Source organism: Leopardus geoffroyi, chromosome C3, assembly GCF_018350155.1.
Source record: "Leopardus geoffroyi isolate Oge1 chromosome C3, O.geoffroyi_Oge1_pat1.0, whole genome shotgun sequence".
Taxonomy (NCBI): Eukaryota; Metazoa; Chordata; class Mammalia; order Carnivora; family Felidae; genus Leopardus; species Leopardus geoffroyi.
The window spans coordinates 69,503,006-69,530,383 of record NC_059338.1 but is presented as its reverse complement, the minus strand read 5'-3'; the positions used below and the strand labels follow the sequence as shown (position 1 = coordinate 69,530,383).

The window sequence follows — 27,378 nt, the reverse complement described above, 5'->3', positions numbered from 1 at the left end:
AAGGTAAGTCGGCCTCATGCAACGCAAGTATTCCCTCCTCTTCCATTATTATTATTATTTTAGAAGAATTTGAGGAGGATTGGTGTTAATTCTGATTTTTCTCGAGTCTCTCTCTCTCTCTCTCTCTCTCTCATTTTTTGCTCTTAGTCAGTCTGGCTTAAAGGTTTGTCAATTCTGCTGATCTTTTGGAAGACTCAACTCTTGGTTTTGTTAAAACCTACCCTTGTATTTATTTTCTTTCTTTTGTTTATCTCTGCTGTGACATTGCGATGACCTTCCTTCTGCTAGCTTTGGGTTTTGTTTGTTCCTCTGTAGTTCCTCAAGGTGTCAAGTTAGACTGTTGATTGGAGACCTTCCTTGTTGTTTGAACATAAGCACTGCCAGCTGTAGATGCCCCTGTACCCTGCTTTATTTACATCCCCTGGATTTTGATACGTTGCCTTTTTCCTTTCCATTTGTCTCAAGATACTTGCTGATTTCTCTTGTGATTTCTTCTTTGACCCGTTGGTTGTTGGAGACTGTGTATGGTTTGGGGCACCTGGGTGGCTCAGTCAGTTGAGTGTCTCTCTCTCTTTTTTTTGAATATAATTTATTGCCAAAGTGGCTTACATACAACACCCAGTGCTCATCCCAACAAGCGCCCTCCTTAATGCCCATCACCCATTTAGCCCATCCCCCCACCCACTTCCCCTCCAGCAACCTTCAGTTTGTTCTCTGAATTTAAGAGTCTCTTATGGGGGCACCTGGGTGGGTCAGTCAGTCGAGGGACCAACTTCGGCTCACGTCATGATCTCACGGTTCATGAGTTCGAGCCCCACGTTGGGCTTTGTGCTGACAGCTTAGAGCCTGGAACCTGCTTCGGATTCTGTGCCTCCCTCTCTCCCTGTCCCTCCCCCACTTGTGCTCTGTCTCTCCAAAAATATATAAGCGTTTTTTGAAAAAAGAGTGTCTTAAGGCTCAGGTCGTGATCTCACAGTCATGGGTTCAAGCCCCGCGTCGGGCTCTGTGCTTATCAATCTGATGGATGTTGGAGAGCAGCCACTGTGGGGACCCTGGAAGCAGGGGAATTTTATTCTCCCGAACAGGTTACTGTTATAGCCAGAATAGAGAGACCAGGTGAGGTTTCAGGCAAGTAACACTGCAGGCACCCTGTGCGCCAGGCTCTGTGCTCAGCACGTGGTGTGCATTACCTTGTTCAGTCTTCCTGCAGCCCCATGAGGCAGGTGCTGTTCCTATACGCCCTTCACCCAGCGAGAAAACTAAGGTTCAGAGAGGTGATGTGATTTGACTGTGGAAACACAATCAGTAGCCACAGTGGCCAGGATATGGCAGCTGGAGCTGAGATGGGGGGAAAAAAGTCTTAAGTCAAAAGTCCAGCCATGGCTTCCTAGCTTTGTGGCCTTCAGTAGGCCAGTTTGCCTCCCCACCCTCAAGTTTCCACACCTGTAAACAGGGCTGGTTCCAGGGGTTTGGCTAGATAGTTTTCAGACTTGGAAATGCCTCTGGCGAAGCCCAGGTTAGAGCTCGCTGAGCTCAGAGGTCAGTGCTGTTCACGGGGCCAGTGCTGACTCGGTTGTGTGGGGCAGACACTGCGGGACATGGCCAGGGATGCTCTGAGTTCTGTTTTCCCCTCCAGGAGGCAACTGCAAGGAACGGGAGAGGGGCATGGAGAGTCTGCGATCACTCTCCAGTGGGTGCACTGCTGAGCTGGCCTGGCTGAGGCCGAGTAGGCCACGGGGCAGCCAGGAAGGGAGTGGCCGCTCATGGAGGGGGTTGGATTCAGAACTTCTCCTGTTACTCCATGTCACAGCCCTGGCGATGTAGAGCTGGGACTGGCCTTTGAGGTCATCTCTCTTGGCCTCCTCAACCTCAAGGTGGGGAAACTGAGCCTCTAGAGAGGAGAAATGCATGGCTAAAGCCCCATGGTGATGCTGGGCAGACTGGGGGCCAGAATCCAGCAAAGCAGCATGGTGTTCAGGCCACTGGAGAGTCACCTCTGTGAGCAGAGGCACGGCTGCCCTTTCAGCACTGTGTCCCTCACTCCTGGTGCATCAGGGGCACTCAAAAAAGATTTGTTGAGCGTGTGAGGATAGTAGGAAAACACACACCTGGGGAGTCAGACAGCCTGGAATTCAGTGTCTGCTCTGGGCCAGCTTTACTTCTCTGGGCAAGTTTGCTTCACTTTGCTGAGCCTCGGTTTCCCAAATTGAGATCACAGACCCAACTGGTAGGTGCCTGAGCAGGGATTGGAACCCAGAGCTGCTAGATTCCAGGCCTGATTTATCACTATACCTTCCTGATTCTTTTATATACTTGTTTCCCCTTCCTTCTTTCTTTCTTTCTTTCTTTTTTTCTTTCTTTCTTTCCTTCCTTCTTTCCTTCCTTCCTTCCTTCCTTCCTTCTCTCTCTCTTCTTTCTTTCTTTCTTTCTTTCTTCCTCTTTCTTTCTTTCTTTCTTTCTTTCTTTCTTTCTTTCTTTCCCTCCTTGCTTCCAAAAATATTTATTGAGCACCTGCTATGTGCCAGGCACTGTTTTGGTCTCCATGGATACAGAAGTGAACAAGATAGGTGAGGCCCTGGCCTCAGGGAATTTATATCTTAGAAGAAGGTAATAGTAAGCAAGTAAACAGGACAGGAATAGCATATGTACCCAGAAGGGACTGTAACGAGGTGTGAGTGGTGTCAGGGGAGGGCTGTGTCAGATAAGGGGCTCAAGGAAGATGACATTTCGTGTGACACCTGAGAAGAACCAGCCACGCAGAGAGCCTGAAGAAATAATTCAGTAAAACATGATGCTCTCACAGGCCCCAGGCCTCAGACTTACAGAAGGCACCATGAGGAGGGCATGGAAGGAGAAAAGTTATCAAAGAACCCCAGATGGCCTCAGAGGGCCAAGAAGGACGACACAGCCCTTGGGGATGACCGCACCCTGGGTCGCGTTTGGGTCTCCCCGTCCAACTGCCTCTGCCCTTCTAGGTGAAGCAGATCATGGAGGAGGCAGCCACACGGAAGTTTGTTCATGAGGACAGCAGCCACGTCATCTCCTTCTGTGGTGAGTCCGTGGACCCTGACCTGGAAAGGGGCTTCTTTCTCTGTGGGCTGCCTTGGGGGAGTGGCGTCTTTGTGCCAGGATTCTCACACCGTGTTTTGACTTTGTGACTCTGAAGTTATTTTTGGATTCCCTGGGGGCTCTGTGAGGGAATTTGGAACCACAGAGAAGTCGAGAGAAGAAAGGAAGAATGGCCTGTGTACCCAGCAAGAGTTAGTCACTGCTGACGCTGGAGGGACTGTCTTCCCCTCCTGTGGGCTCAGTTCACGGCTACCCATCCCCCTAGTGATGTTGGTCGTGCATCTGACGACAGACTCTGCACCCTTTCCTCACCCTGCCTGTGGCTGTTGCCAAATGAAGGGGGAGGATGGATGGGCTTTAAAAACATAGGGAATTGGGAGCCATTGATCCATCCTAAAGGATCATGTCCAGCTGGCTCAGCAGAGGAGGCAGGCCTAGGGCTCGGAGCTTGACTTGTATCCTTGAACCAGCTGTGCTCACAAGATTCCAGAAATAACTGTGCTGCCAGGTTCTTACTGTCCTTCCACAATGGCTACAGACACATGTTTTACGTGTCCCCACAGTCAGGGTTCAGCTTCTAATCGATGTGTATGTATAAGCAGGGATGTTTCTTTCTGCCTGAAAACCTTTTCATTCCATGACTGGAGTGTCTCGCAATGGAGGACGTGCTGTATCTCCTCTCTCGCACTCTTGGCCCCGAGGAGAGGCCAGAGCGAGGAGACCTGGTCGGCCCTCAGCTTCATCCAGATGGCTGGAGGCACTACCCATGGGAGCACATGCCGTGACCTGGGAGCCCACTGCTGTCAGGTTAGGCCCTTTGCAGCCAGGCAGACCTGGGTTCGAGTCCCTCCTCTGCCGTTTGTTTGTTGGGTGACCTTGGCAAAAAAAAAAAATTAAGTTTATTTGGAGAGAGTGTGTGGGCAGAGGGAGGGCAGAGAGAGAGAGGAAGAGAGACACAGAGAGAGAATCTCAAGCAGGCTCTAGAGCTTGAACAGTTAATTAACTTATTGCAGTCTAAACAAAAGTGTAGTGTGTGCAAGCAAAAATGAAGATATTTCCGAGATGCTCACCCAGAATATATTAAACCCATGGGCAGATTAGGCAGTAGGGTGGCCATCTGTTCAAAGCCACGTAATCGCTGGGGCACCTGGCTGGCTCATTCAGTAGAGCACGTGACTCTGGAGCTCAACGTTGTGAGTTCCAGCCCCACGTTGGGCGTGGAGCCTCCTTAAAAGAAAAAGTATAATCATAAGGTTTTGAAAAAAGTCAAATAATTGCCAACAAAAACAAACCAAGACAAGCAATTGCACCAAACCTCTCAGTATTTCTCCTTGTGTGCAGCATAACCTGGGCCAGGCTCTTAACCCTCAGGCTGCTGGAGTATTCCTTCTGTGGAGTCACAGTATCTAGAACTCTCACTTCTTGGGTTTTTTCCACAAGGATTAGGTAAGGTAAACCTTAACACTGGTCTCACACCCAGAAGATACCCAGTAAGGAGTAGCTCTTGTAAGATGCTCAGTTTTTCCATCAACGTCGATTATGCTCCTATGATACACCAGAGTGAGCTCCCTCCCAGTCTGCTGTGTAAGACAGAAGATAAGAAAATACTCAATAAAGCGCTGCTGAAAGTACCAGAAATAAGACTGGGGCCGTCAGAATGGCCTGCACAGGGACTGTTTCCCGGGGGGAGGGGGGTGGGGGGGACACTAAGGCCCAGAGAGGGAAAGCGATCTGCCTGAGGTCAAACAGCAAGTTAGTGTGAGTGCGGAGCCTGGGGTATGGGCTGGAGCGTTTCCGCAGGGGACAGTCCAGGCTCCTCCCTGAGCTCTGCCAGAACCCGCACCTCCTGGCACTGTCTGCACTCTGCTTTCGCTCCTCAAACCCGCCAGACTCTTTCCTACCCCGGGGCCTTTGCACATGCTCTACCTACCACCCGGTTCACACGCCTCACCTTCCAGGGCTGGTGCCTTGTCATCATTCAGGCCTTCCCCCAGTTAAGGGTAAACTCCAACCCTCACCCCATTTCTCTTACATATCACTGCTTATTTTCTCTCCTGTGGTTATCACCACCTCTAATTATTCATTCCTTTGTGTACTTTTCACTTGATTGTTGTCTATCTCTCCTCCTTGGTCTGAACTCCATGAGAACAAGCCACTAAAATCTGTTATTCCCCATTTTGTCCCCAGTGTCTGGACAGTGCCCAGCACCTGGTAAAATGCTCAAGAAGTGATTGTTGAATGAGTAAGTGTCTGCTGTTAGCCAAACCCATTCCGCATGCAGGAAGACCAGGTTTAATGAAACTACTGTGGTCTCCATCTGCATGGACCAGATGCTGACATTGAGGCAACAAGGGGAACGGTGACTTCACTCACACGTCTGGAGGGCTGATTTCCTGGGGGGCGGGGGGGCGCTCAGGGCCTGAGGGCATGTACGTGAGAACCTCCCACCAGAGTCCCAACCGCACAGTTTGACTCTATGCCAGAGCTGCGGTCTGGAGCCTGGTCAGGGCTGGCAAAGAGGTTTCAGCTCCCGTTGGTGCTTGCAGCCGCCCACAGGACCTTGTTGTGAAAGATTCCGGAGCCATGATTGGGCTTCACGGGAAAGAATGTGTGGATTGATTCGCCGTGTGTGTGACGGGCAAGAGAAGGGAGAGAGAGGCGCACATGCTGTGTGTGCCGTGGGTGATCACTCCACCTCAGCGGGTGGGAGATGGTCCTTTCCCTCCCTTGCAGGCTGTGCCAGCCCAGAGCTGCTGGCCAGAACTGTGGGACGGGCAAGGCTGTGGACTTAGCGTCACCGGCTCCCTTTCGGAATCAGACTCCTCAGCCATTTGGTCTTCAAGGTGCCTTCCAGTCCGTATGCTAAATTCCCAAGTGTTTGCTGATAACTTCCAAAAGGGAGCGATTTCCATGGGCCTTCCATAATATCGGGAATGACTTTCTCATGGAGGAATTAGAGATACCCATGCCAGGTGGTAAGGGAGAGCCATTCATTTCATTCATGCAATGGCTCATTCATGAGAGAGGGAAGGGGAGAGAGGGAATGAGAGAGAGACATGAAGAGAAGTGTCGCTATGAGAATCTGGCTTGCCCATCAACAGTATACGAAGGTGTCTGTTTTATCGCATCTTCACACTCACTGGGTGTTATCATTTTTTCAACACGTCACCCACTTGCCAGGAGCAATGTGGGCTTTTGTTGTTGTTTTAGTTGCCGTTCCTTCATTCCCTAGAGAGGTTGGGCATTTTGCTGTTTGCATATGCAAAAGGAGGTCCTGTTGGACCTCCTTTTTTGCGAATATTCCTCCTCCTTCTGTACTGGTCTTGAAGGCGAAACCAGATTCAGGCCTCCAGGAGAATGTGCGGAAAATGCCGAAGCTGCCCAGCCCGTCCCCACTTGCCATCAAGCACCTGTGGATCCGCACTGCTTTGTTTGAGAAGGTCCTGGACAAAATTGTGCATTACCTGGTGGAAAACAGCAGGTGAGTGAGAAAGGGCAGCCGCCGTGGCGTGCTCTGGCGCCACCTTCTTCCCATTTTGGGAACTGCACCCTATGGCACAAAGCAACTTTCTTTTCTCTCCTGTTGACGTGCACTTGATTTGAAAGCAGTTAGATAAAGGCCTTCTGGATGTTTGCCTCTAAATGAGCCTAGCTTAGAACCTGGGACTATTCAGGTGCTTCCTGCTAATACAGGATCTTCAAATTTGGAATGAGGAACAAGGATCTTGCAGTCTTAGGGATCTTTTTCCTCCCATGAATGAAGCCTACAGTCTGCTTGCTAACTGTGGTCCTAGAAGAGTCATGTAGCTTCTCTGTGTCTCTGCTGCTCTTTTAATAAATGGGACAGGGATTGTGGCCATCCGGGAGAAGAGGTGAGAAGGGGAGTTAGTGAGTACACAGTGTTTTGGAAATGTAGGATACTTTTTTTTTACACAGTGTTTTGGAAACGTATGATACTTTTTTGTACATTTTCTCTTCTAGCTCAGATTAACCTGGTGTAAAGGTTTTAGACTATGAGTACTCTTGGCAAGCATTTATCCATGCATTCATTCATCCAGTAAATATTTACTGGGCACCTACCATGTGCCAGGCACTAACCGAGATGTTGGAGATACATTGGTCTTAAGTGTCATGTTAAGAGCTTGGATATTATGCTAAGAGCACCGAGGAGCCAGTGAAGAATGTGGGCTTTTGTATAACCTGAGACTCTTCATGGCTAACACTCCTTCCAGCCATAGACAGATGGGGAGAGAGAGATAGACAGGGGGAGTGGGAAAGAGAAAACACGATGAGGGAGATCTGAGAATCTCCTCATCTCTCGGTATATGAAAGTGCCTGTTTAACCACATCTTCACATGCAGTGGGTATTATGGTTATCTTTTATTCTTTGCCTGTTTGCTAGGAAAATATATATGAAAGGAGAGAGCAGAGTCCTTCCTCTCACGAACCTCACATAGTTGCAGGGAAAACAGGAAAATAGTAATTATGGTAATATGTGGTGAGTATTCCAAGTCAGGTGGGTGGTGTTTAATTTCCTCTGGGTGGTCCAGAAAAGAATCCTGGAAGACATGGCAGTTAATCATCAGTTCGAAGGGCATGTAGGCATTAACCAGGTGAAGTGGGTAGGGAAAAGAGTGTTCCCAGCCAAGGGAATAGCAGGTGCAAAGCCAGGAGGCAGGAGACAAATTGGAAGAAATCCAGGCTCTGGAGTCCAATTAATCTCTTCACCTTCTAGTAAAATGTGATACGTCTCTGCCCCGTGCCCTCGCATGGGTGCGGGCCTCTGTAGCTATTGCCTTTGGCATATGACCTTGTGTTTTCTGCTGAATGAGTCGGTAGAAGGAATGAGTAATTTATTTGAGCAGCAATGCCAAACTGTCTCTTTATTTTTTGTGTCTAAACTTTTTATTTTTTTGATTCGCATAGAAGTTGTAGCATTAGCACAAAGAGTTCTCACCTGCCCTCAGTGATAACATCCTACATAACCATAGTACAAATATCAAAACAGGAAATTGACATTGGTACAATACTGTTAACTAAACTACATGCTTTATTTGGATTTCACTAGTTTTTACGTACACTCATTCTTTTCTGTCTAGTTCTATGGAATTTTAGCATAGTTAAATTCAGTATAAATACACATATGTATTATTTATTTATTTATTTATTTTTATTTAATTTTTTTTTAATTTTTTTTTTCAACGTTTATTTATTTATTTTTGGGACAGAGAGAGACAGAACATGAACGGGGGAGGGGCAGAGAGAGAGGGAGACACAGAATCGGAAACAGGCTCCAGGCTCTGAGCCGTCAGCCCAGAGCCCGATGCGGGGCTCGAACTCACGGACCGCGAGATCGTGACCTGGCTGAAGTCGGACACTTAACCGACTGCGCCACCCAGGCGCCCCACATATGTATTATTTAATTAAATATGTATTATTTAATTATTTAATAAAAATTACATATGTATATGTATTATACTCCTAGTATAAATACAGTCTATATTTCTGTATAACCAACACCATAGTCACGACACAGAACTGTTCCAATGAAACCTACCACCCCAAAGAAGCTCCCTCGAGCTACCCTCAATGGTCACATCTTGCCCCCAGTCCCACCTGGTAGTTTTTAAGGTACTATTTCCAGGGTTTATGATCATGCAACAGTGCTGGTTTTCAGCATAGAGACTGAGTGGCAGAGTGGAAAGTGTCTTGAAGTTTTACCTTCAGCTCTGACACCAAAATGGATAAACTGGCTGCTGAGAACGCACAGAGCATGTCCGTTCGGCTTCAGCCAGTATCCTGGTGGATAGACGATTCCTCTGGGGTCAAATTACAGTGATGTTGCCACCCCTTAGCAAGAACTCCCTGGTGTCAGAGTCTGTGCTGTTGCTGTAAAAGCAGGTCAATATTTAATCCTCCCAACAACCTGGGCAGGTGGGTTCTGTCATTCTTGTCATTTTACAGCTGAGGACACTAAAGCTCAGAGAGGGTAGTCGTCACATGCCCAGGGACACACAGTGAGAGTGGGAGTGGCCGACCTGGGCTCCCACTCAGTCTGCCTCGCTGCAGATCCTGTGTTCTTCGACCCCTGCTGTAGGATGGGAACACCCAAGCCGGCTGGGTATAGCTTGCATCCACCTGCTGTGTGGCCTCCAAGAAGTCACTCACCCTCTCTGAGCCTGACATCCCTTGGGAAGGTAGAACAAGGTCCTTTCCAACTCTAAAATTCGGTTCCTAGCTTGTAGGAGTTTGCAGAGAATTAGAAGGCACTACACAACAGCTCAAACAAAGAAGCAAAACCCGAAAACACTCAGCACAAACATTGTCTTGCCCATATGACAAGTTATTTTGAAGAGCCAGAAGCCAGGGGGCGCTTGCGAGCACGTCAGGCCAGCGTCATCCACATAGTTATCCGCGCAGGAAGTCCTGTTAATACAGCTTTTCCGTACACACCACAGCTAAAAAGCCTTTTATTGCCTCAATAATATTAGAAGAGCTGACATCATCTGAGCTCCCAAGCCACTTGGCGCCTGAAATGGAAGATGTGATAGAAGCTGATAGAAGCAGCCAGAAGCAGCCTTCTAATTATTATTCCTGTTACTCTCATTAAGGCTGTATCACAGCCATGTATTAAGCAGTTACGTGCTAAGCATGGTACTAAGTGCCCACATCTGTTGTCTCTTTCAAAAGTCCCTTTTTTTTTTAATTTAAGTAAGCTTCACACCCTGCATGGAGCTCTACGTGAGGCGTGAACTCACGACCCTGAGATCAAGACCTGAGCTGAGATCAAGAGTCAGACACTTAACTGAACCACACAGGTGCCCCTCTAAAGTCCTTCTGATGGCCCTAGGATATATGTTTTTATTACCCCCATTTTACAGATGGGACATTAGAGGCTTACAGCGTTAACTGGGTAACAAGAGGGAGGCTGAACTCAGTCTGCTCTTAAGCATCAGGTCAGTGTCAATTGTGCGCCCTCTGCTGGTTCTCATCCAGACCTGCCTGTCCTTTTCTCTTGCTAGTAAATACTATGAGAAGGAAGCCCTCCTGATGGACCCGGTGGATGGCCCCATCCTTGCGTCTTTGTTGGGTAAGTGGTCCAGGGCTCTGAGCTTCATCTGGATCTCTGATCTTGGCTCACTGGTGCACCTCCTAAGGGCCTCTCTCGTTTCCCTCTAGCCTTCTCCATCAAAACTTAACCTGTTCCCTGGCTCTTGCTCTCAGGCTCTTGTGCTGGACTCTCCTTAGCAGGACCCTGGGGCATATTCACTGGCTGGAGGGGAGAGGCCGTGAAGTTGGTGGCCCATCTGGGGGTAGACAGGAGGGTGGACTTGCAGGGCTATGGATTCCCAGCCCCTGTATGCTCCACAGTGGGGCCCCGTGCCCTGGAGTACACCAAGATGAAGACTGCAGATCACTTCAGGACTGACCCCTCGGCTGACGAGCTTGTCCAGAGGCACCGCATCCACAGCTCGCACCTGTGGCAGGACTCACCCACCAAGCGTCCAGCCCGCTGTGTGAGTAGGGGTGGACTCTGGGGCCCTGGGAGGGAGTTGGGCTGAGTGCCAGACTTGGTGTGGAGGTGGAGAATGGAGTGGGACATTGAGGGTCACCGCAGGCCTCGCCCTCCACCTCCCCTCACCCTTCCAGATCCAGAAGAGACATTCAAGTGGCAGCATGGACGACCGACCATCCCTTTCTGCCCGTGACTGTGTTGAGTCCTTGCACCAGAACTCCCGGGCCACGCTCCTCTATGGCAAGAACAATGTTCTGGTTCAGCCGGTGAGAGATATCTGGGACCCAGGTCATCCACAGGGGGTCTGGCTTCCAGTTACACAGGAGGAGTTCCCTCTGGTTCCAGGTTGTTCATCCATTCATCCATGCATCTGTCCACATCTCCATCTCTCCATCCATTCCTCCATATGACAGCATTGCTTCTATCCATCTGTCCATCCATTCACCCACCTATCTTTACTTCTACCTATCCATCCATCTATCCATCCACTCATCCATCTACCTATCCATCCACCCATCCATCCATCCATCTTCCTACCCATGTTTACTTCCATCCATCCATCCATCCATCCATCCATCCATCCATCTTTATATCCATCCACCCATCCATCCATCCATCCATCTTCCTATCCATGTTTACTTCCATCCACCCACCCATCCATTCATCCTTTTTTACATAATCCATCCATCCATCCACTCATCTTTACATCTATCCACCCATCCATCCACGCATCCATCCATCTTCCTACCCATGTTTACTTCCACCTACCCATCCATCCATCCACCCATCTTTACCTGCATCCATGCATTTGTCCATCCATCTATTTAATTATCCATTTATTTTCCAGTCCATCTCTCCACCCACCTGTCCACCTAGCTGTCCATCCATCCATTCTCTTTTGTTATCACTCACTCATTTAGCAAGTATTTATACTGAACTTTCCTTGTGCTGGATGTTTGGGATATCAGGATAAGTATCTTCATGGCTGATATATTTTTTAAATGTTTATTTTTCTGAGAGAACATGCATGGGCGAGGGGCATAAAGAGGGGGACAAAGGATCCAAAGTGAGCTTCACCCTGACAGCAGAGAGCCCAATGTGGAGTCGAACTCACGAGTTGTGAGATCTCAACCTGAGCTGAAGTCAGATGCTCAACCAACTGAACCACCCGGGCGCCCCCTTCACAGTTGATATTTATGGAGTGCTTTCTTTGTGTCAAGCACCATGATAAGTGCTTTTAATTATATTAACTCATTTAAAGCTCCCAGCAACTATTTGATGCAAGTAGTGTCATCCAAGATGATAACGCTGAGATTATCCATCAGGGGGGAGTAAGTGGCAGAGTCATGCTTTGAATTCAGGCTGCCTGATGTGGGAGTTGAATCATTTATCAATCACCTCTAGGCCTGGCTGGTGCAAGCCCCAGAGATGGGTGGTGAGCCAGGCACACGAAACCCCTACCCTCATGGAGTAGATACCCCTCTGCCTTTCCCTTCCTGAGACTGTGTGGATCAGTGTGGTGTTTGGGCTCAGCTGGGAGGAGGCAGAGGAAGCTGCCAGTCGCTCTAGCTCTGTGGTCGCAGTTGTGATCACGGGGTGACCCTGAGCGAGTCAGTTCTCCCTGTGAGCCTTAATGTCCACATCACAATGGGTACAAGATTCTGTCTCCTCAGATCTAAGAAGCTATGGATTTAAGATTCTCCATTTTTGAACATAACCATCAGGAAGTAAAAGAAACGATACTAAGTTCTAGAAGATGTTTTCTCATTACTTGGAAATTTTATTTGACACTTTTTGAAAGAGTTCTTTGAGTTCTTTGATTTGGATAAAAGGAGTTTTGTTTTTGTTTTTTAGGGGTGCCTGGGTGACTCAGGTGGTTGAGTGTCCGACTCTGGATTTTGGCTCAGGTCATGATCTTGTGGTCTGTGGGATCGAGCCCTGCATCAGGCTCTAGGCTGGCAGTGTGGAGCCTGCTTGGGATTCTGTCTCTCCCTCTCTCTCTCTGCCCCCTCCCAGCTCACTCTCTCTCTCTCGAAGTAAATAAATAAACTTAAAAAAAAAGTAAAAGGTTTTTTTTTTTAATCATACATTGCTTTTTTAACTATGCATAAGGGAACTTATAACTGACATTCATTAGTTAAGACAGTCCTAAAATTTCTTCACATTTCAGGGTTTAATTTTCTATATCAGTTTTTGACTTAAGAGTCATCACTGCTTGTATTTTTCTAGTAAATACTGTTTTCTTTTTTTTTCTTTGTGAGAGAGAGAGAGAGCATGTGCACTTGCACACACACACAGAGAGAGAGAGAGAGAGAGAGAGAGAGAGAGAGAGAGAATCCCAAGGAGGCTCCGTGCCCAGCACAGAGCCTGATGTGCGGCTTGATCCCATGACCCTGGGATCGTGACCTGAGCCGAAATCAAGAGTCAGACACTTAACTGAGCCACCCAAGCACCCCCAAATACTGTTTACTGTTCCATCCAAAGAAGGGGTCAACACACTATAACCCATGGGCCCAATGCAGCGCTCCACCTGTTTTTGCAAATAAAGTTTTATTGTAACAGAGCCATGCCCATTACCTATTGTGTATGGCTGCTATCACGCTGTAACGGCAGAGTTGAGTGCTCACACCTGAGTCTGTATGTCTCGCAGAACCAAAATTACTCCCCGTCTGACCCTTTATACAAAAAGCTTGCTGACCTCTGATCAGGAGTGTAGGAGGCCCAGCGTTTCTCACAAGTGCATGTCCTTGGTTGTTGCTCTGCAAGGCCATCTGGAATTGTGGGCATGGCTGTAGTGGTGAATAATGTGTCTCCTTTGCCAATATCAAATCAGTGCCCTACTTCTCTGCTGCCCATGTTTCTGCATACACAAAAACCTTTTAAGTCGAAGATGACTCACAGTCTAATCTTTCTGAAGGCATTTAAAATAGCACCTGTTCTCCGCATGTGAAGTAACAACATAGGAAGCTAGGACTGAGTTTGCAGGAGGTCAGGCAATGACCACTGTGTCACGATGGTGAGATGCCACCTGCTGTAAGATACATCCACACTTCAGATACAGGAAAACATGGAAAACGTTCATGACCCAGGGCAGCAGTGCTCTGTCATGGGGCTGCAGGCATGAGTGGCTAACTTGAGACAGTGTGGGTAAAGCTGAGACAGTCTTGGTATACACTGGGTGCTCAGTAAATGTTGGCTGTCCATCTCCACATGTTGTTGAGGTGAATTCGCGTCCTGTATTTGTGAGGCTTGGAGAGACCCCCCTCCGCCACACCCCACTTGGGATAAAGCAGAGGGAGCTGGTGAGAAGTTCTGCAGGCTCATGGGGAACACAGAGGGTCAGGCTGCCGGGCAGCGAGTATGGTGTGGGTGTTTGGAGGAGGAGATTCAAGATAACATCTGTGGATGGGGCATAGAACTCGGCTGTCCTCTTGTTCTCCCTTAAGACTGGCCAAAATGATGCCAGATAAATGACTCCTATTAAGGAGAGGATGGTGTTGGGGCACCTGGGTGGCTGAGTCAGGTAAGCGTCTGACTTGATTCCAGCTCAGGTCATGATCTCATGGTTTGTGAGCTCACGCCCTGCGTTGGGCTCTGCGCTGGCAGCATGGAGCCTGCCGGGGATTCTCTCTCTCCCTCTCCTTCTACCCTTCTCCCCTCTCTCTCTCTCTCTCACACAAACACAATAAATAAATAAGACATTTATTTATTTATTTTAATTTTTTATGTCTTTATTTTCTCTTGAGAGGCAGAGTGCAAGTGGGGGCAGGGGCAGAGAGAGCCTCCATATGCTCTGGCCCATGTTCATAGCAAGAAACAGTCCCTGAGTTATTCTTGAGCAGCACCAACAAAGTACTGACACGTATTCTGTGTCCTTCTAGGTGTCCCTAAGTAGGAAAAGCAGCGGTCCCTTCCTGTCATGAGTCGCCAGGCTGTTGCTGAGGTGAGCTTCTTGTCTTTCCTTGAGGAACACAAGTGCTTTCTTAGGGTCTTTCTAGTCAACTTCTGTTGTAAATATGACAGTCTACATTTTTGATGATCCTGTTACTTTCCCTGATGGGGACAGTGGTGAGTGGTTGCCTCTTGCCAACTGTCACTTTGGTCAGGGGGACATTAACCACTTGGCTGTGCCAAACCTGGTAACAAACAGTGCCCTAGGACTTTTTCGTCAGCAGCAATTTGTCCTGCTTGGGTGAAGAATTTTGTCGTCGGCATCCTAAGTGGTCTTGAGAGACACATCCCCAGGAGAAAGAACTTCTGACAGGCACCTATTTCATTAGCTTTTGGAGACCTTTGACGCAAGCACTGTGTGCCATCTGGTTTCCTAAAGTCAAGAGGAGAACCAAAGACCAGTGCAGTGCGTGTTCATCATGATCTGACCCTGATGGGGTTTCTTTCCTCTGCATTGAGGTCGTCGCGAGAGCAATGGAAAATGGTATGCGTTTCGGAATCTGTCTCTCCTGATGAAAGACTGCGTATATTCAGTAAGATGGGGCATTCCTGCTGGCATCAGTCTAGAGAGCTACCCTGACTCCAGGTTCCTTGTAGGAAAGAGGCTTGAGGGTATGGAGAAAAGACAGATTTCCCAGGGGAAAACCTATGTCCATGTTTACAGTGTGAGGAAGACAATGTATCCACTGTGGTTTTATGTGTGTGTGTGTGTGTGTGTGTGTGTGTATGCTTGAGAGAGACAGAAACTGAGGGACAGGGAAGGAGACAGGGAAACACACTGAGAGAAAAGGACACACACATTCATCAGAGAGACAGGGAGAGAGGAGAGACAGCGAGAGATGTGTCCTTCCCCAGGAGATATGCATCAGTGACACTGCACAATAACCAATGTCTATATTCTCAAAAATTTCCTCATACTACTGCATATTTCAAGGAATACCGCTGAGCGTGGCTCAACAGTAACATTCAGTCCATGCAGGTAACCAAAGCCTCCATATGCTCTGGCCCATGTTCATAGCAAGGAACAGTCCCTGAGTTATTCTTGAGCAGCACCAACAAAGTACTGACACGTATTCTGTGTCCTTCTAGGTGTCCCTAAGTAGGAAAAGCAGCGGTCCCTTCCTGTCATGAGTCGCCAGGCTGTTGCTGAGGTGAGCTTCTTGTCTTTCCTTGAGGAACGCAAGTGCTTTCTTAGGGTCTTTCCAGTCAACTTCTGTTGTAAATATGACAGTCTACATTTTTGATGATCCTGTTACTTTCCCTGATGGGGACAGTGGTGAGTGGTTGCCTCTTGCCAACTGTCACCTTGGTCAGGGGGACATTAACCACTTGGCTGTGCCAAATCTGGTAATAAACAGTGTCCTAGGACTTTTTCGTCAGCAGCAATTTGTCCTGCTTGGGTGAAGAATTTTGTCGTCGGCATCCTAAGTAGTCTTGAGAGACACATCCCCAGGAAAAAACAACTCCTGATAGACATCCTATTCATTTGCTTTTGGAGACCTTTGTCTTGAGCACCGTGTGCATCTGGTTTCCGAAAGTCAAGAGGAGAACCAAAGACCAGTGCAATGCGTGTTCATCATGATCTGACCCTGATGGGGTTTCTTTTCTCTACTTTCAGGTCGCCGTGGAAGCAGTGGAATATGGTATGTATTTTGGAATCAGTCCCCTGCTGATGAAATAATCTAAATGGTCAGGAAGTTGGGATATTCCTGCTGGCATCAGTCTAGAGAGCTACCCTGACTCCAGGTTCCCTGTAGGACAGAGGCTTGAGGGTGTGGAGGAAAGACAGATTTCCCAGGGGAAAACCTGTGTCCATGTTCATTTACAGTGTGAGGAAGACAGTGTATTCACTGTGTGTTTTGTGTGTGTGTGTGTGTGTGTGTGTGTGTGCGCGCTCGCGCGCATGCGCATGTGTGTTTGAGAGAGAAAATGAGGGAACAGGAAACACAGAGTATGAGACACACTCGTGAGAGAGTGAGGTGACTGAGAGAGATGTGTTTTCCCCAGTAGATACGTGCCATGGACACTTGACAAGACTCATGTTTACATTCTCAAAAAAACTCCTCATACTGCACACTATAAGGATTATTGCCGAGCGTGGCTCAGCAGTAACATTCATTCCATGGAGGCAAAGCCTCCATATGCTCTGGCCCATGTTCATATTAAAGAACAGTCCAGAGCTATTCTTGAGCAACGCCAGCAATGTACTGACGTATATTCTATTTCCTTGTAGGTGTCACTAAGGAGGAAAAAGTGTGGGCCGTTCGTGTAAGAAGACACCAAGGTGTTGCTGAGGTGAACTTGCCTGTCTTTGCCTGTGGAAGACAAGTTGATTAGTTAGAGTATCTCCAGTCATATTCAGTGACATAGGACAATGTACATTTGTCTCCCTGGTAGGGAGATTGGTGAGTGGTTGTCTCTTGCCAACCGTAACTTGATAAAGAGGACATTAACTGCTGGCAATGCTAATCCTGCTAATAAACAGTGTCATAGGATCTTTTCCTGAGTGGCAATTTTTCTTGCTTGGGTGAGGAATTTTGTAGTCGGCACCCTAAGTGGTCTTGAGAGACACATCCCCAGGAAAAAACAACTCCTGATAGGCATCCTATTCATTTGCTTTTGGGGACTTTGACTTGAGCACTGTGTGCTATTTGGGGGTAATTAGGGGGTATCTAGGAATGAGTTATGGGGAGGGCCCTCCCAGAGGAGATAAGGCTCTGTCCCCTGCCACAAAAGGGTCCAGACTTATCAACAGGATGATGAGTCCGTAGAAACTGGATCTGAGGGATGAAGGAAGGAGCAGGGAAAGTGGATACTCAGAGCCAGAACAGCCCTGTGTTCATTCTCAGCCAAGTCTAGGCTTAGTCCATGCAGCTTAGACACTTCAGTCAATAGCCAGTGAGACATGGAAGGCCACAGACAATTTATGAAGCCACCAAAGCACCAGCCCAGGTGGCCACTTTCCCAGTTACTTCACAATACCTGCTCAGCCAGAGCTGGTCAGTTGAAGGGAAGCTAATTCTTAGCAGAGCCATCATGTGACCATTGGTTTGGAATGTCCTGGCTTCTGAGTCAGCTTGGGAGCCAAACAACCCTGGTCACTGAGGGTGTTCAACTGGTCACCTGGAAGGCACCACGTGAGATGGCTGATGGTGTGAAGATGCCGGAGAAGGGTGGCCCACGTTGGGCTTCCCCTCATCCTTCAGAGGGGCTTCACTTGGGGGCAACTGTATTGTGTTTTGGGTCGAGGATTGAAACCTAGAGATGGGAGACTGAGTTAGGATCTGGGTTTTTCTCTTGGCTCAGGCACCTCCTGCAAGGCATCAACTGTCTCCTTCACAGAAAACGGGGCAGGAGGATTTGAGGAAGAGACTGAGGGGCCCCTGGTTAGGGGTACAGGGCATGATTTCAGGTGTTCAGAGATCTCTCTCTCCAGGGAACCAGCTAAATTTCTGTCTTGAACACCCAACTCAACAGTGTAGTGGCTTTTGGCAAATCACTTTTTCTCTCTAAATTTGAACGCCCCCACTGTAAAATACAGATGACAGGCCCTGCTCTGCCGCCTCCCACCTCAACAGGGCTGACACAGAAACCACAGGAGATCACAGATACTCTCTTTGAGCTGTAAAGCATCTCTCCATATAAAGGCTAACAGGAAGCTTATAGCCCCCCCTGCTGTGGAGCCAGCCACATCCCCTCCCTGGATTCAACCACTGCCAAGTGTCTACCTTGCTCAGTGATTGAACACCTAGGGAAGTTATGAAACACCACTTCTTTTTCTGAAGATTTTACTTGTGTTTAGTCATTTCGAGCTCACAACTTCATGCTAAAAATTAGGCCCTATTAACATTTCAGTATCTCCTAACAGAGAAGTCACAGAGGGGTCTATACAACCTTCTCAGGTACGTGGAGCTTCTAAGCAGAGTTTTGACCCAGGCCGTCAGTCATGGACTGTGTACTTGCTGTGCTTCTACAATGCCTCAGGGAAATAAAGCTGTTTGCTCACAAGATCTGTCTGTTGGGTGTTCCAAGCGTACACCCAACTGCACGATCTCCAGACGTCCAACTTGGCTTCACGAGGCTCTGCTGGTCAGCTGGCAAATAATGGAATCCAAAGATTGATTGTGAATACATTATCACTAATTTCCCTATGGACTTCTACAGCAAGGTGTCAACAGTTCTCTCTATTGCAATGCATTTCCCAGGATCTTGTTTCAAGGATGAAGAAGAAGAAATGTTCCCCTGAGGTCAAGAATATCAACTGGCACCAGGCAGTGCTTCAGAAAACTCCACATCTGGCAAACAACAGGGGGTACTCTATAAATGACCCCATTGAGGTATGTGGAAATTCACTCATTAAGCTCATTCAAGAAGAAGGATTCTACTTTAGTCAGTGTCCCATATTTAATAGAAAACCATAAAATCTAAACCATATTCTTCTGTATGCAAAGGGGAATGATCAAGGCAATCAGTTGTGCTGTAACCGTATAGAAGTCAAGATACATTTCTAACTCAAGATTGGGCACACGTTTTACACTAAACAACATCTCTCGCTGTTGTATAGACCTTTAGCTGACTTGTGGACATTGGCTCTAATAGATCTCTTCCTGAAACAGTGTTTACAGATTTTTAAAAACCTCAGTAGGCACTATTTAGAACAGGAGGTTTAGATGAATGTAAGAGTTGAACAGATAATGTAGAAAGTTCCCATATTCTACCCCTCCAGTTTCCCCAATTGATAACATCTAACACGAGTGTAGTACCTTTGGTATAATTAGCAAAATCATAATGATACATTTTCATTAAATTAAAGTCACAGCTTCCATTGAAATTCACTCTTTGTGCTTTGACATTCTATGAATTTTGACAAATGCATAATGTCGTGCATCACCGTGACAATATTCTACAGAAATCCATACACCAGTGTCCCTAACTGCGCTATCCAGGGGAGCAGCCACTGATCAGATGTGCCTGCTTATGCTTAAGTTAATTAACGTAAATGAAGTTAAACATTCAAGCAGTTGAATATCCCTGCTGCTTTGGAGACTGAGGAATGGGGTATGAAATCGAGAGAAGGAGGAAATATGTGTGAAGCTTTGTTCTGTTTTTCATATGTCAGTGTCATAACAGTAGGAGATACTGTGTGTGGGCTTCAAGTGTGTTTTGCTCTTCAAGATTATCTTTCCCCCAAGACCAGCTCTTTTCTGCTTCTCCTCCACCGAGCATCAAAGCGTCAATTACATTTGGTTTGCACGTTTTGCGAATTGAACAGGGAAGTTACTACATTGGGTTTGGTATGACCTGTGACAGAAGAAGTCTGGGGAGATACACTGTCACACATACTTGAACTGGAGACCAAGTGCTACCATGTGAGCCAGAGGGTGGGGATGTGGGGACCCTCTCTCTGCACCTTCAGGTCTCAGACCAGCACCTGGCATGGGACACCCTCAGCCTTGCCCCTGGGTGAAAGGATGCTCCCGGAGTGGGCATCACAGAAAATGTACCCTCTCAGCCTCCTGCAGAAGTGAGGTGGGAGGTGCACCCTGGAGCACATTTCTCTCAGGATCAGAATAAATCCTGCACATGTGAGTCCATGTGAGAGAGGCCTGTGTGCAGCTTCCCTGAGACCCTCCCTGGTTGGCGGGAATTCTAGAAGCCTGTGTGAAGGCTGCTGGGCTGGCCACACACCCTGGCTCTCATGGCCCCACTGAGCTCTCTCCTGGGACTGACCAGGCCCAGAGACTCCGAGCAGCAGACAGGAGTCCCTGCCCCTGTCACAACCCACAACTGTGGGCCACACAGTCCTGGCCCATCCTGTGACCTCCATTCAGGCCTGCCCGGGGTCTCCCCCCAGTCTTTCCAGGGCTCAGGCAAAGGCTGGAAGGGACAGTGTTCATGTGGCTTCACCTACTATAGAACCCCTATCACGCTGCTTGTGGATTAGGGAAATTTGGACCAAGTACTTTTAATTTCATGTTTATCTTCTTAGGGGCTAGGAAAGGTACAGGGTTCTGAGGATTAAGTATCTCCAAGTACCTAAGGTCGCCCCAGGCACAGGACAGACACTCTCTGTGTGTGGCAGTGGTTGCCATTCTCTCTGACAGGGCCCAGTACAACCCCCGTCCTGTGGCAGGTATCCCAGGGGGGTTGGCTGCATTGGTTACTTGATCAACTGATTGGTTAGGGAGGCTGGCAGTATACCCGTGATCATTCCCCCCCTCCACCCATATGACACAATAGTCTGGTTGGTGGAGGTGACAGGAAAAGGGAAAGGACACTGATCACGGGAGATAGAAGGGAAGCAGCAGGTTGTGAGTACCGAGGAAGGCAACGTCACGCACAGAAATGCATGGAGACAGCGGCTGCCTCCTAAGAAGGACAAGATGACACCAGTGTTCATTCCAGGCCACAATTATGGAATGTGAGGGCTGGAAAAGTACACTGGAGATCAGAGACCCAGTCCCTCATCGTGGCCCCAAAGAGGAGTGCAGAGCTGAGGTCAGAATGGGGCCTGAGATCAGCCCTTATCCTGCCAGGAGCAGTGAGTATGAGTTCTCACTGTCCCCTGTCCTTTCCCAAGGCCACCCCTTCCGGGCCACAGCTGCCATGGTCCATGCCAAAGATTAATTGCAGATTATGAAGACTCAGAAAAAGGGAGCAAAATTCTGCACCTAATTTCTTTCCTCTGTCATGTCCTTCACTTTCTTGCATTCCCATCCTTAAGCTCCTTCTTCTGTGGTTCTTCACCACTCCCTCTTTGAACGATTCTCATCCTGAAGAACCTGGTCCTGTCCAGGCACAGGACATCCTCACATCTCCAGTGTCTATAAGATCTCCCGCCACCCCCTCACCTGCTTTCCGAGCAGCGCCTTGGGTCCAGACCTGAGTCTGGATCCTGCTCAGCCACCCTGAGTGGTGGACTGGGAGCAGGGTGGGGGCGGAGGATGGATGGGCCCACCTGCCTGAGAGGCTCCCCCAGAAGACTGGGGGTCCCAGGAACCTCGCAATTGGTGCTCTCCTGCCCCAGGGAGGGGTGTGGTGCTCTGGGCAGACTCGATCCTTCTCTTCCCACCAGCTGGCAGGGGTCAGAAAGTCTCTTCCCTCAGGCTCAAGAGAGGGGTAGGTGAAGAAGGTGAGAGGCGATAAAGTGGAAGAGTAAGAGGAAATGTGGAATGTGGAGAGGACGGGAGGAAAAGCAGAAGGCAAATAAGGGCCCACATCTCCGTGGCTTCCCTGACTTTGTCTTGGGCCCCTTGGGAAAGGCAACCAAAGGGAAGGGAGCCCCGTGGCGGCCATATTGCATGTGATCGTGCAAGGGAGAGACGGAAGGGTGGTAAGAACCAGCACAGGGAAGGAGAGGGATGCCCTGAGCACATCTCTCCTGGAAACGGATACCTGCTCCATACTTCCAGGGGTGCATGGCCCTGACTCTGCCCAAGTCGGGCCTCCTGGGAAAAGTGAAGGCAGAGGCCCTGCGCTCCCTGGCATGCAAGCACGACGGCTCCCCAGGTCCAGATCTGCAGACCCGTGACCACACAGCATCCTGGGCATCAAGTAGGGGCCACCGCAGCCTCCAGCCTGGGCTGGGAGTAGCCCAAGCCCTTGGGGTAGTCAGCTTCTGCGGAGCCCTGTGGACAGCCTGGATCACCTCAAACTGGGGTTCTATAATTTTTTGTTTTAATATATATATATGTATAAATTGTGTTTATATATGTATGTAAAAATCAAAACACACATGGAAATGAAGGGAAATTCAGTGCAGTGTCCATTAGGGAATTTGTAAGGAGGTAGAATTGCAAATTGCTTAGGTTTCTTTTATTTTTCAATTTTTTAAATCAAATATAACTGGTTTAATTCCATTTGTGTTATTTTTATTTTTTTTTTTAGGTTTCATTACATCTTAGTAGTGTCTTCTGTAGCCTTTTCACATGGAAACACATTAAGCCATAAAGATTATTATTTTTTTACTACCTCATCATAAGCTTCTTTAAAAGGAAAGGCACATGTCAGGCATTTGGATGTAATGGGGAGAAAAGATACTGAGGAAGAAAAGGGAAGCCCTCTAAGTGTCACTTCGATGGTGCAGGTGTCATGCTAGGCCCTATCACAGGTGGATGAGGGGACATCATCACCTCCCCCTTCCAGCCCTGTGTCATCAGACCTCCTGCTCCTCACAGGCCAGGGGTGGGACTTGGGCTTTTCCTCCTACAGTCTGGAGCCTCCCCTTTCTTCTGCTCCAATACCCTGTTCAAGGGACCAGACACTTGAGGGCTGCACGGCCACATGCCCAGGTTAAATCTCTACTGGAGGACACTTAACACTGTCAGCCAACAGCAATGCCCTTAGCCAAGCACCCCAAACAGGCCCCTGGGGGTGTCTGGGCCCAAGGTTACCTTCCAAGACTGGAGGAGTCTTTGGGGTCCCACACACCCACCCCAGGCACCCCTCCTCCCTCCACCTCTGTGCCTCTGCAGGGAATAGGGCACCCGTGTTTGCTGCTGCTTTGACACCTGTGAAGGAAGCACCAAGCAAGTGTCGGCTGGGGTCTCAGAGCACCTAAGTGTCTAGAAGCTTAAGAAGAAGACAGGAGGTCATGGACAAAGGGCTACCTGCTAACTCAGTGCCAGCCTCTGAGCATGTGAATTGTATAGATTCTTAGTTGCAGAGATATATTTTATAGTTAATTCTGGAGGATTTTACATCAAGCAAAATTTATCTTTTGCCTGCTTTATCTTGAACTCATTTTTATGTAAAATAAAACAGACAAAAGCACATGATGCATAGGTAGCAGAAGCTGAATTACCGCGGGCACCGCACTTTGTAGCGGTGATTTTCCCTCTGTGAAAGACAAATGCTTCTCTCTTTTTTTTTCTTAATAGATTTTTAGGGTTTTTTTTTTATTTTTTCTTTTTTTTTATATTAAATATAATTTATTGTCAAAATGCTTTCCATACAACACCCAGTGCTCATCCCAACAAGTGCCCTCCTCCCTGCCCATCACCCACTTTCCCCTCTTCCCCACCAACCCCAATCCACCCTCAGTTTGTTCTCAGTATATTTAAGGTCTCTTATGGTTTGCTTTCCTCCCTCTCTGTAACTCCCCCCCCCCCTACTCCCCCATGGTTCTCTGTTAAGTTTCTCAGGATCCACATATGAGTGAAAACATACGGTATCTGTCTTTCTCTGCCTGACTTATTTCACTTAGCATAATACCCTCCAGTTCCATCCACATTGCTACAAATGGCCAGATTTCATTCTTTCTCATTGCGAAGTAGGGAGATTCAGAAAAATGCTTCTGAGAAGCGTCTTCCAGCTTCTTTGCCCTGCCCCCATGCCTGCACAGTGGAAATTGGATCCTCCCAGCTCCCCCGTTTGTTCCACTACCTTCCCAGGGTGCCACCACACTCTTTTGTGTCCTAATTATGTATAATCATCATGCTTGGGAAATACATGGTAACCAATTTCATTCCTTACCCTAATAAGTTAGCAGTTATTTTGTATCTCCTTCTACAGGAGGCTGCCAGGGTGCTAGAGCCATTCTGTATGTGGAACTAGGATTCGCAGCAGATATGTTTATAAGAAACCATAAAGCTGTACTTAAGATGTGTGCACTATACATACAGTAGATAAAGCAGCCATTAAAAAAAAAAAGGCAATATAAGAAATTTTCACATGAAGCGCACTTCAAGCCCAGGTGGCTTCCTTTAATTTCAAACAAACGTTGAAGATGGAAATATGCCTGTCTCTTCCAGAGAAACTTCCATCCAGACACGGAAATACACACTCTTCCAGAGAACAGATACAGAGGGAATATGCCCACATTGCTTTCATTGGATCAGAAGAAAATTGATGCCACCCCAGCAGTAGGCATGACAGGAAAGGGGGACACACAGGTCAACTCTCCTGGATGTAGATGTCAAAATCCAAAACCACACAGCATAAATCTGGAGATTTGGGAAGCCAATTGAGATCTCACAGTGGGGTTCCAATGGGGGGATGTGGACAGAGTCAGTGGCACTTTGTGTGTTGCCCCAGGGGTGGTGAGAAGGGACAGTGCCATCGGGTTGGCGGAATAAATATTTGATGACAGAGGGAAGGAGAATCTGAGTGACTCTCAAGGAGAGCCCTGGGGTGGGTGTCACAGGCTGTGGCTATGGAGGGGACCCTCTAAGAGGACAGGGGACTCTGTCCCCTTCCACTGCCAGGGCCAGAGAAGGACAAGGAGTCTGGAGAGATTTTGTCACATAGGGAAGTAGGAAGGGTGTGCACTCAGAGCCAGTGCGGCCCCTGCCCTCCCTCAGCCGGGCTGCTCTGACAGTTGCTCACATCAGTGGTCAGTAGGTAGTGGGGGACATGCCAGCTTCATCCATTAAAGCACCAAACACCAGCCCAGCAAGTCATGCCCTCATTAATCAGTGCTGTTCATCCAGGGTTGGCCGTTGAAGACCAAGCTCATCACTAGAGAGCTGTCATGTGGGTAGTGGGCTTGGAAATGCCCACATTCTGAGCTGCATGGGGGCATGTAGACCACTGGTCAGATGCCCAGGAGCTCACATTGGACAGCTGATGTGTGAAGATGCTGCAGGCGGAGAGACATAGATTGGGACACCCTGACCCTTCAAGGGACTTCCTTTGCGGAAAGCGACATCGCTTTTGGGTCAGGGATCGAAACCTACGGGTGGAGGCTGAGGCAGGCATGTGCTCCCTTTGCAGTTTCACGGCAGGAGAGTTTGGGGATCAGAGGGAAAACAGGAGCTAGAGAACTCTGGGGTATCCAGGATCTCTGTCCCTAGAAACCAACTACATTCCTGTCCCAGATTGTCCTGTCATCAGCTTCTTCACTCTAGTTGCTTAAAATCTCTGAATTTCAGTGTCATGAACTACAAAATATGGGTTACTACCCTGCCCTGTGCATTCCATGGAGTCTGATGGGGATCACAGGAGATGATGGCAGATATTCTCCACGAGCAGGAAAGCCTCATGCCCACCTTAAGGCGGAAAGGTTACCTTCCACCCACCCTTGCCCTGTGGCCATCCAGGTTTCCTCTCTGTAGGCAACCACTCCTACATTTCTTGCTTGTTCTTCCAGACATGTAATATCGGGTCACATATGGAGCCCTTAGGAGGTCCCAATCATTTTCCTTAGGCATTATTTGGATTTTCTTATAGTAAGCTTTATAATACTAGTAAGTAGGTCCCATATCACAGAACAGGGAACTGAGGTCAGAGGGATTAGGTAACTTTCCCAGGTACGTGTGGTTTCTAGTATGATCTGATACAGGTTATCAGGCACCAGCTCCCAGGCTCTCCGTCACTGTCCTCTGTATTGTCCTTTCTACATGGTCTCATCTAATGTCAGGTCCCTAGGCACAAGTCTGCTGGGGGTGGTAAGTGCATACCACATCGCAGTACCCCTCTTCTAAGCCCAGCTCAGACTCAGCTGGCTCCCCAGTCACTGGTGAACAAGGAGAATGGGAGTGTGACCTAGGGATGCATGGATATTCCAGGTGCATATTAACAGTTCTCTTCCTTTTTAGTGTATTTTCTAGGATCATGGCTCAGATTACAAAAAGAGGATCCTAAGGGATTCAAACACAGAACTCACAAGAAAGGCATCTGTGCTCAAGACAATCTACTGGCTTTCGCCAGCAGTGCTTCAGCAGCATCAAGATGGACATCTTTCCAAACAACAGGGCCGAGCCACAAATAACACTCCAATGAATGACTACTCCATTGAAGAAGGTAGTGTGGGTATAAAATCATTAAGTAGATTCAAGAGGAGTAAGGGTAGTTTGTACAGTGGAGACTGGATGTTGGTGAGGATGGAAGGAGCAGGGAAGGTGTACACGCAGAGGCAGGGAGCCCCTGCCCGCTCCTAGCCATGCCTTTGTCCAGGCTGCTCAAATGGTGGGTCAGATCGTTCGTCAGGGAGACACTGGGGCCTCTAGACTTCATCTGCCAGAGCACCAACCTAGCAGACCCCTTTCCTAGCTACTATCAACTGCTCATCACCCAGGTTTGGTCAGTTGAAGATGACGCTAATCACTGGGCAACTGTCCTGTGGGCAGTTGGTTTGGAATGTTCTGGGTTCTGAGACAGTTGGGAGTCAGACAAGTGGTCATTCAGGGTGGTCACCTGGCCACCAGCAAGGCAGCTAGTAGCATCAAGCACTGGGGGGCATGGGATGGGGAGATGGGGATGTGTTTTTTGTTCTCACACCTCCTCACACCCCATCCATCAGGGGGAAAAGGCATTGTTTTCTGGGTCAGGGATTGAAATAGGCAGGAGTTGGGTTGGGTTTTGGGCCATTCTCTTGGGCCAGTACCTCCTTAGGGAGCCAGCTGTCTCCCTTCAGCAACCTTGGGGCCAAAGGATATGGGCCAGGGAGTGAGGAAAGGGCTTGGTTTCAGTGTGCAGGGCATGATCTCCTATCCAGGTGATCAGAGATCTCTGTCCTCCGGGAATTCTCTGTATCCCCCGCCTCTGAACCATAAGTCACCAGTGCTGTGATTCTGAGTGAGCCACTTAACCTCTCTAAATGTCAATGCCCTGAACCATAAAATATAGGTCCCAGCCCCTTCTCTGCCCACCCCACAGTCCTTTCATGAGCATCACCAGAATTAACAGGTTTTCTTCACTATTAGAAGTGTAATATTGAAGTCTCCTAGTTTTATTGTTGGAAGATCAGTTTCTCCTTTTAATTGTCAGTTCCATTGTTATGCCCAGAATTCGTGATCCCCAAATACCGCCAGGGAGCCGAGTCCGACGTAAAAGCAAAAGAGCCTTTATTCGAGCTAGCTCGAGCTCAATCCCTTATCTGCACCGAGGCAGCGGTGAGATAC

At 48.3% G+C, this 27,378-nt stretch overlaps 2 protein-coding genes across 27 annotated transcripts in view; both read left to right on the top strand.

Moving 5' to 3' along the window:
* The window catches only part of LOC123585331 (ankyrin repeat domain-containing protein 26-like), a 184,263-nt gene that overhangs the window by 29,601 nt on the left and 127,284 nt on the right, over positions 1–27,378 (top strand). The gene's annotated exons all lie outside the window — the stretch shown is intronic.
* On the top strand, positions 5,256–27,316 carry LOC123585333 (small G protein signaling modulator 1-like). 20 transcript variants are annotated; one of them, XR_006706086.1, is made up of 11 exons: positions 5,256–5,444; positions 6,399–6,550; positions 10,092–10,159; positions 10,720–10,851; positions 14,467–14,528; positions 14,996–15,020; positions 15,626–15,687; positions 16,035–16,179; positions 16,770–16,831; positions 18,742–18,873; positions 26,074–27,316. XR_006706086.1 is itself a non-coding variant. In XM_045453374.1 (6 exons), exons 3-6 carry the CDS (start codon positions 10,470–10,472, stop codon positions 16,871–16,873), a joined length of 378 nt encoding a protein of 125 aa, XP_045309330.1. In that variant the 5' UTR covers positions 5,256–5,444; positions 6,399–6,550; positions 10,092–10,469; the 3' UTR covers positions 16,874–16,914. The 20 variants fall into 20 exon arrangements, 4 of the variants coding, with proteins under 4 accessions (XP_045309330.1, XP_045309333.1, XP_045309331.1 ...); XR_006706083.1 differs by having other exon boundaries at positions 15,626–16,179; XR_006706084.1 differs by having other exon boundaries at positions 14,467–15,020.

What these genes read in the sequence shown, in the direction of transcription:
- LOC123585333 (XM_045453374.1), top strand. Translation starts at nt 10,470, where the DNA reads ATGAAGACTGCAGATCACTTCAGGACTGACCCCTCGGCTGACGAGCTT. An exon ending in ACAATGTTCTGGTTCAGCCG is followed by an intron (nt 10,852 to 14,995) that starts GTGAGAGATATC and finishes CTCTGCATTGAG; the next exon opens with GTCGTCGCGAGAGCAATGGA. An exon ending in CGCGAGAGCAATGGAAAATG is followed by an intron (nt 15,021 to 16,769) that starts GTATGCGTTTCG and finishes ATTTCCTTGTAG; the next exon opens with GTGTCACTAAGGAGGAAAAA.